The sequence below is a fragment of the Aspergillus costaricaensis genome (genome assembly GCF_003184835.1).
Source record: "Aspergillus costaricaensis CBS 115574 unplaced genomic scaffold BO79scaffold_13, whole genome shotgun sequence".
Taxonomy (NCBI): domain Eukaryota; kingdom Fungi; phylum Ascomycota; class Eurotiomycetes; order Eurotiales; family Aspergillaceae; genus Aspergillus; species Aspergillus costaricensis.
The window spans coordinates 1-13,001 of record NW_020291813.1 but is presented as its reverse complement, the minus strand read 5'-3'; the positions used below and the strand labels follow the sequence as shown (position 1 = coordinate 13,001).

The following is a 13,001-nucleotide window of genomic DNA, read 5'->3' as shown; positions in this document are numbered from 1 at the left end:
GTACTTAAGCCACACGCCGGGAGGTTAGTAGTTGGGTGGGTGACCACCAGCGAATCCCTTCTGTTGTATGTTTTTGTTTTTCTATTTTTGTGTTGCTTACTCGCTCCTTTCTGTGTAGCGCTTTTAACGAGCTGTAACCATCCTTGAAGTTCTTGGTTTGTCTGGGAGATGTGGTTGGATCCATCGCACCAATCAGTCCTCACACCTATACACACGCGGGTGCCCCGATTGGCAGCTGAGAAGGATAGCCGGCTTCAATGATAGATTAAATACTTAGCCCCGCAAAAGACATGATCGCAAAATTCCGAATTATAAGACAGAAGATACAATTACGAAGTCTAACATACATGATGGTTCTATCTAGCTTGGATATTTCGGTCATATCTCCGTCTCCAAATTGTCTTCACACTCATTCCTCTTGATACACAACGACATAAACACTGATCCAATTTCTACCAACACTACCTGGGTCAGTAGTTCAGCTATGAATATCAGCAATGTATCCTGTTCTCCATAAATTCTGCACTGAAGGGGTAGTTCGTGTAGCCATCCTCTTGCATGGGCGTATAGAAACTCTCTCGGTGGTAGGGATTTAGAGGGATACTTTGACGAATGCGAAAAGGCAAGTCGGGATTGGCGATAAAGTGCCGCCCAAAGGCGATTGCGATCTGGTGATCCTTGTATTCTTCTTCCATGGCAGTTTCAACGTTCTGTGGTTTATATCCACCGGCAACAATGACAGGCGCCGAATTTCCCCAAATATCGAGTAGAAACTTGATACTGCCCTCCTTGTCACAGTCTATGTTATTGATAACCCGAGACTCAATGACATGGAGATAAGCCAGTTTGAGCTGTTGCAAGCGCTCCACAAAATAGGCGAACTGAGGCACTGGGTCGACCATCTTCATGCTCTGCCATGTGTTCCAAGGACTAACGCGAAAGCCAACACGCTCTGCGCCGATAGCATCGGCTACTGCCTTGGCCACCTCCAAGCCGAATCGCGCTCTATTGGGGATACTACCACCCCACTGGTCGTTTCTCTTATTCGAAACGTCTTGAAGAAACTGGTCGACCAAGTAACCATTAGCCCCGTGGATCTCAACGCCGTCAAAACCAGCACGCATAGCGTTTTTCGCGGCTGTTGCGAAATCACTAATGATCTGTTGCACCTCATATTCCTCCAGCTCTTTGGGAACGGGCATGCCGGGCTCAATGGGAATAGGACTAGGAGCATGCAGAACATAGCCACCGTCTGCTTGCAATTGCGCCGGGTCAGCGGCTCTGCCGACAGCAATTAGCTGACAGAAAATGAAGCTTCGTTTTTTATGTACTGCGTCGGTAATCTTCTTCCAGCCCTTAATTTGTTCTTCGCTCCATATCCCGGGCGCATGAGGAAGTCCGCCGGCTGATGGTGAGATCATTGTTGCTTCGGCTATGATCATGGTGCCTGGGACCGAAGCACGTTGCTCATAATAGGTTTCGGCCATAGGAAGTGGGACATGTTGCGAATCGGCGCGGAAACGAGTAAGTGGTGCCATTACGACTCGATGGTCGAGATTGATCGTGCCGACCTGAAGGGGCTGGAAAAGTTTGGAGGACATGTTGACCGTCTTGTTGTAAATCCTTTGTGATGTCCCAATCGTGAGACGAGTGAATTCGTTAGATAGTTGGGATGTGTTTTCAACTGGAGATGGCATTTCTGTAGACTTGTGTTGATTTTCGTTATATATGTAGAAATTGCAATTTGGGATGGTGGAGAAAACGCCTCTGTCTCCAACAACACCTCCACGCGAATATATTCGACTCAGATCTAGTAATCGTAGCTGATAAATCAAGGTCCAATGGTAAAATGAAGCTTTTATATTCAGTCGGCCTGAGCCAATATACGTTTCTATAATATAGTCTCTTTGGAATCGGTGGGATGGAGTGGTTGTAAAAACCGATGTAGTTTCGATTACAACTCCGAACCTATTCCAACCGATATGGAATCCATTTTCCAAAATCATCTACTGGCAGCATAGAACCATGCGTCCCAAAAAATTGCCAATAACTTTCTGTACAGCTGGTCTCTCACAACCTAGGCCACTGGTCTGTCTAATACCAAGCATCCTTTGCCCCGACTACCATAAGGGGTGCCTAAGTTTTTGGTGGCCTTTACATGCCAAGAAAACTTCAGAAGGGTTGGCAAACCATTACGTAGAGAGACCCACTTGATTTGGGCCCACAATTTTGGAGGTACTCGGGCCCTCTTGGAGGTGAATATGAATGTGTCTATATCCGCAGCTATGACATGGTCACGGAGACGGAAAGTGGGCGATTGAAGCGCTGTCTGGTGTCTAGGCGAATCGTTTGTTTTTATATGATCTGATACCAATTCAATGTTGGGACTATTCCCTCAGTATGGTGTGTAAGATGGTTAGTTTCTCCTTATCATCGCCCTTACGCCAACAATCGCAGTCAACTCGTGTAGAATATTCCATTTTAAGTTGTTCCAACCAGATCTTCCCATGATGACATTGTAGGAAGGAAAGACCTGCCCCAGCGGATACGACGCCAGATGGAAGCTAAAAAGCGCATCAATATCGAAACTTCCTCTATCTCCAAGCATCTCCAATAGCACCTCCAATAGCACCTCCAATAACACCTCCACAGAGAGATGGCAGCTTCATATTTATGATTTTCTACTGACAAATCAAGCAAGCTCTGTAATGTGAGAACAAATTCCTCATTTGAAACAGTATCAAGTAACTAATCCTAGATTGGAGGTAGTTCTCCCCAAACTAACGACCTCTGCTTGCAAGTAGGTCGGATTGTGCAGTTTTCTATTCGCTCTATATGGTCTCGGACCGATTGAATGCCTACCTCATGGATACGCAACAGCTTCCTCGACCAGACTTGCGTCTGATTTGTAGACCATGCTGGCTGGCGCACGCCGAAGAGCAAGAGGGGTGGGGAGATGCCGTCGATTATAAAACCGTACCGCTCCACAACCAAAATATCATGTGCGTGGCCTGGTATGCTGCTGATGATGAATAGAACCTTCAGAGCAGGACCGGTTTCCATTGGATTGTCCCTACGACCGGGATTATCATCTACCATGGATGTGCGTTGATTATAATGCAGTGCGTGTTCCTCTACATACCCGCTTGTCATCTTACTATGCGGGGAGTGTCTTTGCTGCGACTAATTTTATCCGGGGAACTTGTGACTCTGTCCTGTTCTCGTGACCACTTCACGAGAACTTGGGCTTGGGGCCTGGGTGTAGTCTCTTGGCTGGACTGACTATCGGTTCCGTTGTCGGGACGCATCCCCTGTTTCACTATGGGGAGGTGTTGAGGCAGAGGTCGAAGTTCGGTCGCGAAGGTTCATGATAGGTATTGAGATATATAGAATTTGTTTGGGCGTTGACAGCATATAGAAAAGCCCAATAAACTTTATATTGGTTCAGGTGCAGTTGTCTCGAAGCGAAGGAAGCTCTGCTCACAAGTGTTGGCATAGAGATCCAGTCCATCGCTTACAACCTCGAATAATGACCATTGACCGTTTCCCCTGATCAGTCGGGCCCATAACCTTACAACGGCAATTCCTAGGTAAGAACAATCCGAGAGATTCGAAGGGCTGGACCACAAGTCATCGTCTGCTGATGTTCGTCCTTCTTCGACAATATCGCTGATCCAATTCACGAGTCGCGCTTCGTGTGCTGGGGATACGTGTGAGCAAACTTAGAATTCCATGAAGTGTATTGAATAAAACAAGGGCTAGGACCCCCTAGGATAAGAAACCTACCATTTAGTGGTCTTCTGGTCTGGCTGTCGGCGATACAAAAGAGCCATTTACTGAGAAAGATCGCAAATTCTAGTCCACAAAGTGAATGTTGTACGCTCCAGACGAACGCATGGCTTCGAGCGACAAAGTTTACCCCTAATTTGACAGGGATGCTGAGGGCATGCGTCGCATGTAATATTGCTGGGAGAAGATGGGGGCCAGGTGGCAAACGAGGTATTTGTAGCAGTCGCTTTGCTATGTCTGTAGCGTCGTGGGACTGAAGAATTCTATATGAGCCCAAATCGAGGCCAAGTCGAATATACGCAACACCCAGCAGAGCAGTTGAAGTATATGTCACAGGGCCATTCGGATTGCGGGGGTCCAAACTCGATTCAGGGGCTCGTTGCCATAAAGATGTCCATGCATGAAGAGAATTACTAGCAGGAAGGTAAAAAGGTTAGCGGATCGGCAGAGGTGATTGTTGAACAGATACTAGATCACATACCGTATGACATTCTTTTGCCCATTGAGTATGATATTATTCGCATCGTTATATGGACCAAGTGTATGATATGCCAGTAATATCCGCTGTATGATGGCGTGTAAGATGATATAGTTTGACAAAGGAGAAGGTATAGGCAGCGTATCTGTCGAATTTATATCTGGTGTGTTCTTTATGACGTTACAGAGAGAATCTTGGAACGACATCTGCTCCCGATGGCCAGGCCTTCGAGCAAGCCTCCATTTCTGTTCGTTCGGAGCAATCCACTCGAGGCTGCTACATGGGAGACGAACGTTAATTTCATCGGCCAGAATGGCTGGTGGAGTGCCAAATGCAATGGACTGAAGGTTTAGAAAAGCGAACGAGAGTAATTTTACCCTCCTATCGGTTTCCTGCTGAATCCACAGATGCCAGCTGCCGCCATCGGCAACTAAAGACTGTTCTGTCTCATTTAGTTGGCACGCTCGAACACATCTAGCCAAGAAACTCTGGAGATTGAAAGCCTCACGATGTATGCTTTCCTCACGTCGCCAGGTGGCAAACGCAATAAGTAGAAAGGCACACCGGGCTTCACGCATTGTTCTACGACACCGCAGAGTGTCGTCGGTGGGAGTGGAGGTTTGCTGACTTGGTAAGGCTGCGCTTCCTTCCGAGGCATCGAAAGGACATTCCGTATCTCTCCATTCTTTCCTGCTCGCTCTTTCGTGCAGTATTTCCTTGGCCGCTCGGAATAAGAATGCTGCTTTGCGATTCTCATGCCGAGATTCAGCGCCCAGAGCACACATGGCCAGTAACATCTCCGGATCACATTCGTCTATCCTGAATGTTGGAATGTGCACCATCGGTAGGTGAGGATAAAAACCATCAAAGAACCCATTGATGAATCGTGATAGTGAGTGACATGATGGTAGAATTTTAGCTGCGTCGACCGAATGGCACACCATCAATGCTCGAGAGAGGCGTTCTCTGTGTTGATTCGTAACCACGAGTATTGGGAAAGTAAGGACTCCGAACTCCGCTGTAAGCTGTACTTAGTACTTGCAAGTGATGTGTCAAATGTCTCGCACAGGAACCTTACCGACGGCTTCTCTGTCAGTGGGAAGCTTGCTTAACGTTTGTTCTACATCTGAAGGGTCACCATTAGGTGGGTTGGCGATGGATGCTGTCGGCATATTATTGAACCCAAGGTCCCCAGTATATATTTGGATGCTGGGCTCAGATGGGAAATACCAGTCGTCGTTGAGTCCCAGGTTGTTATTAAATATGTCTAGGTCTTGGAAAACAGAAAGATCCTGGGTATGAAACAGTAGGTCGCCTGTATAGTTTCAGTAAATTAAAAGGGTTCTCAAAGGCTCTGTGGTCAAGATCTATACTTCATCTGACAATAGGGACTTACGTACCTTCGAGCCGTTCTTCTTGGCCTTGGCCAATACGACCGCTTGTACCAGCTGATGTATTGAGGGACTCCGTCGGTTCCGTTAATGGAGGTACCATACCCATACAGGGCCCATCTGTACTGGATTGGACATTATTTGGATCGTCAAGCGCAGGTAAGGACGAGAGATGCTGCGATGATGGGGTGTTCGGAGCATGGCCAATACTTTGATGACGCTTCAGAAGATCTCGTCGGCTAAAGTTGGCTCCACAATCGCATTTGTACGGTTTCTCGTTAGTGTCTGGGTTTTAATCCTTAGTCCAATGGCCTAGCGCATGCTTTCTGAGCGGCTATACTAACGAATTCGGAGATGTCGTTGGAGATGCTCGTGGCGACGAAAGGATCGCTTGCAGTGAGGACATACCCGGGCTTTTCTTCTGCGCGTTGGGGAGACTGGGATATCATCTACTTCTCTGACATCATCCATATTCAGTACTAGCCCGGGGTTGAAGGCGGCGTGGCGTGAGTAATGTTGATAGAAACAGAAAAGGTTGTTGGTGAACAATTAATCGCTTGGAGGCGATGATGATTAATACACTCATGTCATGTGATCGCCCAGTTGACATTTCGTGTGATGGGATGCAATGTACAAGCACAACCAACTTCGAAGATTGATATGGGATGGCCGAGGCCGGAAGGGATGTAACCGTAGGAATTCATATTTCACGACAGGTAAACTTGGGATATCATCGTCTCGTCCTAGGTTCGGGTGTATAGGTCCCCAGGTCGCCAGGTCGTACGTATTTTTGGTTCTTACCAGTATGGGACCTGGTTATTACTAGTACTGACTATCAGAAAAACTAAGCTGTAAAAATACACTGTCTTACCAGATGGTAAACCTGGCGAGGTCTTATATTATACAAAATTTTAATTAAATTTTATTAGAAGATCTGATAATTATTAGTTAAGATTAAAAAAATCCAACCTGGAGAGTTTTGGTTATAAATTACTGTATATATATCAGGTATTATTTATTCTATTTCTATTTTTATATATTAATAATATTTTTATATTAACTATAAGTTTATTTTAAAATTACTAATTATATCTAGTTCTTTCCGGCAGATACTGGATTACTGGTAGACTTATATTTCACTAATATAAAATTAATATATATATATATTTATTTAAATTATATTAATAATATATAGATCTATTAATACTTGTTGGGAATTTGGCCCAGGCACTAGTCCAAATCAGGAAGGCGGTCTAGCGAAGTGGGCCAGTCAGATTAGTAAAAAGATTCTATAAAAGATTTTTATAGAAGACTCCTACTTGGCACTAAGCCAAAAAGAATAATATTAGATAATACTAGTCCCAATTAAGAAACTAGATCAAAATAATTATAATAATAATAATAAAAAATTAATACAATTGATAAACTTGTCAAAGGAAAATAAATATTTATTTATTTTTTAAATAAAAAATAAGTAAATCCTTTAAATAAAAAATAAATAAATTTAACTTACTTATTTACTTGCTAGGGGATAAAAGATTTTATTTATTATTTTTAATAAATAATTCTAGATCAGAATCATGAATTATCAGTTTACTTATTAAATAAAAAAAATAAAATAAATAAATAAAGTAAGAAATAATAAATAAAAAATTAAATAATTAAATAATTAAAATAATATCAGTAATATAAAAAAAATAATTTATTTTTATATTATCCATCTTAGCTGGAATTCTTATAGAATTTATATAAGATTCTTAGCTAAGTTAAATAGTTAAAAAATAACTGATTTCCAGCTAATATACTCTTTCAGGTTTACATATATGTAAATCTGTTAATTTAACTAATTTATAATATTTAATTAATTTAATTTTATTAATTTTTAAATTAAATATTTAATATCTTTCATATTCAAATATTTAATAAAATTTTGAAATTTTTAACTAGTTAATTACTTAGTCAGGCTATTAGTAGATATTTAATTAATTAAGATCTACTTTATTTTAATTTTATTTATATTAATTTATTATTTTAACTAATTTTAATAAATATTAATATATTTAAGTTTAGATCTGTATAATAAATATTTATTAATTAAAATTTATATTATTTATATATTATTATAAATAATACAAACAGGTTGTTCAGAATTAAATTATATAATTTTAAAAATTTAAATTTACTAGAGAAATTGCTTGCTGGCTTATATAAAAAATAAAAATTTAATTTCTATAATAAATAATATTACTATTTTTTATTTTTTAAATATCTAATTAATTAGCCTATTAAAAAATTTATAAATATAAGTTTCTGAGCTTATTTTATTTATATTATTTATAAATACTGCATCACTAGTTATTTAAAAGATTAGATTTATTTATTTTATTTATTTATTTAAATATTCAATACAAAGATATCTGGATCTATATAAATAAAAAATCATGTGATTTATAGTATTTTAATACTTTAAAAATAGATTTAATAAATATTCACTAAGTATTTATACTGTTTTTATAATATCTAGTCTTAAAATAATAGCTGTATATAATAAAAAGCTAATTTTTTATTAATATAATTTAATTTAAATAAGATTTATATGTATATTTATATTATTTATATCTTTTTAAATATTTATAATATATAGTGTTTTTGATAGTTTTTACTTAATCAGATTAAATTAATAATTAATTTTTTTAATATAATCTGTTTGTAATATCCATAATTTTTAATTTTTTCTATTATAAATAATATTAATATTTAAAAATTTTGTTATTTTATTTATTTCCTTTATATTATATATAGAAATCAATGAATCTTTAAAATTTTTAAATATTTTTTAATTTAATTTATAAAAAATAATGATAATATTATTAATAAAAATAATTAAGATTAGATAATTATTTATAAAAATACAAGAATCTTCATTTACTGATTATAGATCTAGTTTAATAAAGATTTCCTTGATTATTTCTTGCTAGAGTAAGAGTAATTTTTATAACTTATATAAAATTTTAAATAATTTAAGTATTTTTCCCTTGGCTCCAAAACCAGAGGGATATAATATATAAATTTTTTTATATAAATAATTATTTAGAAAGATATTTATTATATTTAATTAGTATATTTTAAGATTAAAAACTATAATTAATATAAATATTATTCTTAAAATTTAAGACCCTAAGATTAAAGCCCTAGTTTTTTTCTAAAATAAATTAAATTAAAAATCTTTCTGTATATAAATACAGGCCTTAAATTTTAATAAATTTATATTTTTATTAAATTTATATATAAAGATCTACTTTAATAAAAAAATTTAATAATTTTTTATTTTTTCTTCTGATATAGAGATCTATATTTATATTATTTATAATTATTAATATTTAATTTTTACAGCTTCAGTAAATTATTACTAGTAAGAATATTTTTATAATTTCTTTTAATTTACTGGTAGAACTGGCAGGTTATATTTTTATAATTTTAATATTTTATCTGTAATTCCTGTTATAAATATATATAAAAATAATTAAATTTATATTATTTATTTATTTTGATCTGTTTATATTATAAAATTTTATATTTATTTTAATAATCCAGAATCAAGTGACTCTAATTAATTTTATTTTCTTATAATTTAATTAAATTTTGAAAAAAGGTCTGTATTATTAATAAAAACAATAGATAAAATTAGTATTGGAGTAAGTAGTTAATTATCTAAAATCTGATTAATTTAATCAGTTTGATCATTTTAATCAGTTTGATTAGTTTAATTAATTTAATTATTTTAATCATTTTAATTATTTTAATTATTTTAATTATTTTAATTAATTTCATCAATTTCATCATTTTGTTTATTATTTTAATTGATTTAAGTATTTTAATTATTTTTATTATAAGAAATTATTGAATTTTCTTCTTCCATATCATTTTGCTGAGAATTATGAATTTTTGAATTTTCTTTAATAAATTTAATAATTTTATTAATTTCTTTATTATTTAAGGCTTTAGATAGATTTAGCCCTAAATCTTCTTGATAAAATTCACTAATTTTTATATTTATTTAATTATATAGTAAATTTTTATTAAAAATATAATCTCTTATAATTATTATTTTTTATTTTATTGGGACCTATACTTTCTATATATTTAATATAATATATTTTATTAGATAACTAATTAGGGCTCTAGGATTTAACTTACTAAGATAAAATAGTTTAATAATTTTTATATAAGTTTTTAAGTTATACTGTTTTAAATTAACTAAATCAGATTTTTTATACAGAAAGTTTAGTAAATTATTTAAATATTTATATAGTTTATTATATAGAGTTTTCTAATTATTTACTTTATTTAATATTTTATTTAATATAAATATTACTGTTTCTGCTGCCTCAGGCTATAAAAAATAAAATAATCTAAAATTAATTAATAAAATATATATTTTTTAAATAATTAAGGCTTCAGTCCTTTTTATAAGACTATTTTATTTAGATTAATTCTCAGGATTTTATATAACTAGAATACCTGATTTTTTACAGAATATAAATTAATTAAATAAATTTAAATTATTATCTAAATAGAACTGACGAGACTCCACTTTAAATTATATTTATATAAATTATATTATTTATTTTAAAAATTAATAAATATTTATTTTATTTACAAGGGTTTGCCCCAGGTGATATTTAGTAAATAAATTATATATATAACTAATATATTATTTATTTTTAATTTCTAGAAACATATGAATAAGATCCTAATATAAATAATTAAAAAATATTTATTTTATTTATATTAATTTGTATGATATTTATTTATTTATATTTATAATATAATAGATTTCACAGAGGTCAAATTCACCTGATTTAAATAGATCTAATAAGTAAATATTTAGAATTATTTCTTTAAGATATTTAATTACTTTCTTATCTAGATGTCTAAGTCTCTGGTACTAAAGAAAAACAGGTTTTTTTAAGTAAATTAGCTTTATACTATTTATATAATAAATTTAATTTACTTAATTTACTTGATTTATTTAGTTTATTTAATTTTATTTAATAAATAAAATACTATTTTGTTTATTAATTTTATATATTTATTTATTTTTATATATTTTAAGTATATTTTTATATAAATTTAAATATAAATTATCTTTCTTTGCTTTACCTGCTGAAATTATATTTAGATAAAAATAAGATATATATATAATATTTTTTAATTTAAATTTAATTAATTTGTTTAATATACAAATAATAAAATTAATATAAATAATTCTAAATCTATAAATTTTTATATTAATATCTTTTATTAATACAGCTATTTCATTATTTACTAAATTAAAATTAATAAATTATTATAAATTATTATAAACATGTATATCAGATCCTGTATTAAAAATCTAATTTTCTTAAAAATTTAATTTATTTAATTTATTTGATATAAATATTTATAAAGTTATAAAATTAAATAAATTATTTTTATTATTTTTATTATAATTTTAATTAATTTTCTAATATTTTTACCTGGCTTTTTTATATATATATTAAAATTTATCATTTTCATATACTTTTTTAAATTTTTTAATAACTTATAGATCTGGTTTTTAATTATTTAATTATTTTATTTTATTTATATATAGATATTCACTAAAAAAATGAATCCTATTATTTAGTTCTGATTTATATAGATATTTTAGTTTATTTATATATTTTAAATAATTTGATAAATAATCTGATTAATTTTTAAAAGTTATATTTAAATTTAATAAATAATTTAATTAATTTTGAAAAGTTATATTTACAATTTTTAATTTAAATTTTTAATTAATTTGATAATTTTTATTAAATTTATAAAATCTATGAGTCATCTCATAGAAATCAGGAATTAGTTAAGAATTTTTATTTAATTTAATAATTTTTTCAAATTAAATTATTGAGAATATAGATAAAATATTCAATATTAATTCTAAAAAATTATATTATATATATAATAATTATTTAATCTCTGAAATTTATATTTATTTATATTCAGAATATAGATTTTTTTATACTGAAATATAGGTTTTTAATCCAGAGTAGGACTGGATTTATAGTAAATAATATTAGTAAATTAGATTATATTTTCTTATTTCTATAATAAAAACTAGTTTCTTCTTTAATATTTACAAGATTTTATATATATTATTTATATTTAAAATTAACTATTTATAAAAGTAGGGCAGTAAATTATATATAATTAATAATATTATTAATAAACTATTTAAAATTATCTAGTATTTTTTAAATAATATTTTATAATCTTATATATAATCTTAATAGATTTTATATTAATTAACTAATAAATCAAGAATTATTTAAGCTATTTATTTAATTTATTATATTTTTAATTAGTTTGGCTTGTTTAATATATTTAATTTATTTAACTAATCTAGATTAATAAAGTTCTATATATACTTTAATTTAATAAATATTTAAATATTTTTAATTTATACTAGCTAATCACATGATATGATTAATTAATTAATAAACTTATTTATTTTAATTACTATATTTATTCTATTTATCTTTCTTAATTAGATAGATCAGATCTTTCAGTTAAGCTAAGCTAAACTTATAATTATTAAAAATTTAATCCAGATATTAGTCTAAATTAAGAAAATAATCTAGTGAAGTAAGCTAATCAGATTAATAAAAAAATTCTATAAAAGATTTTTACAGAAGACTTTTACTTAATATTAAATTAAAAAGAATAATATCAGGTAATACTAGTCCTAATTAAAAAACTAGATTAAAATAATCATAATAATAATAATAAGAAGTTAATATAATTAATAAACTTATTAAAAAAAAACAAACATTCATTTACTTCCTAAATAGAAAATAAGTGAATTCTTTAAATAAAAAATAAATAAATTTAACTTATTTACTTATTTACTAGGAAATAAAAAACCTTATTTATTATTTTTAGTAAATAATTCTAGATCAGAGTCATGAATTATTAGTTTACTTATTAAATAAAGAAAGTGGGGTAAGCAAGTAGGGTAAGAAATAATAAATAAAGAATTAAATAATCAAATAATCAGAATAATATCAGTAATATAAGAAAAATGATTCATCTTTATGTTATCTATCTTAGCTGAGATTCCCATAGAATTTATATAGGATTCTCAGCTGAGTTAGATAGTTAAAAGATGACTGATTTCCAGCCAACAATACTTACTAGAAATAATTAAATATAATCAAGAATTTTATCTTATAATCTGATATATTTTAAATAAATAAATTTATATATATTTATTTATATTATATTAATAAAATATAAAATTACTAGTTACTAATATCTACTAG

The 13,001-nt window shown here is 30.7% G+C and overlaps 2 protein-coding genes across 2 annotated transcripts; both read right to left on the bottom strand.

The window, feature by feature from the left end:
• Positions 1–491: 491 nt before the first annotated feature.
• Positions 492–1,601, bottom strand: BO79DRAFT_227623 (alkene reductase; the record flags this gene model as incomplete). The annotated part of the gene is made up of 1 exon (XM_025683887.1): positions 492–1,601. The coding sequence occupies one exon, from the start codon at positions 1,599–1,601 to the stop codon at positions 492–494; it is 1,110 nt and encodes a 369-aa protein (XP_025540247.1).
• A 993-nt stretch (positions 1,602–2,594) lies between these two features.
• On the bottom strand, positions 2,595–5,767 carry BO79DRAFT_263799 (C2H2 transcription factor; the record flags this gene model as incomplete). Its single annotated transcript, XM_025686713.1, has 10 exons — positions 2,595–2,681; positions 2,896–3,073; positions 3,139–3,145; positions 3,185–3,319; positions 3,485–3,700; positions 3,787–4,202; positions 4,271–5,186; positions 5,406–5,582; positions 5,664–5,688; positions 5,759–5,767. 10 exons carry the CDS (start codon positions 5,765–5,767, stop codon positions 2,595–2,597), a joined length of 2,166 nt encoding a protein of 721 aa, XP_025540246.1.
• Between the last annotated feature and the right edge of the window lie 7,234 nt (positions 5,768–13,001).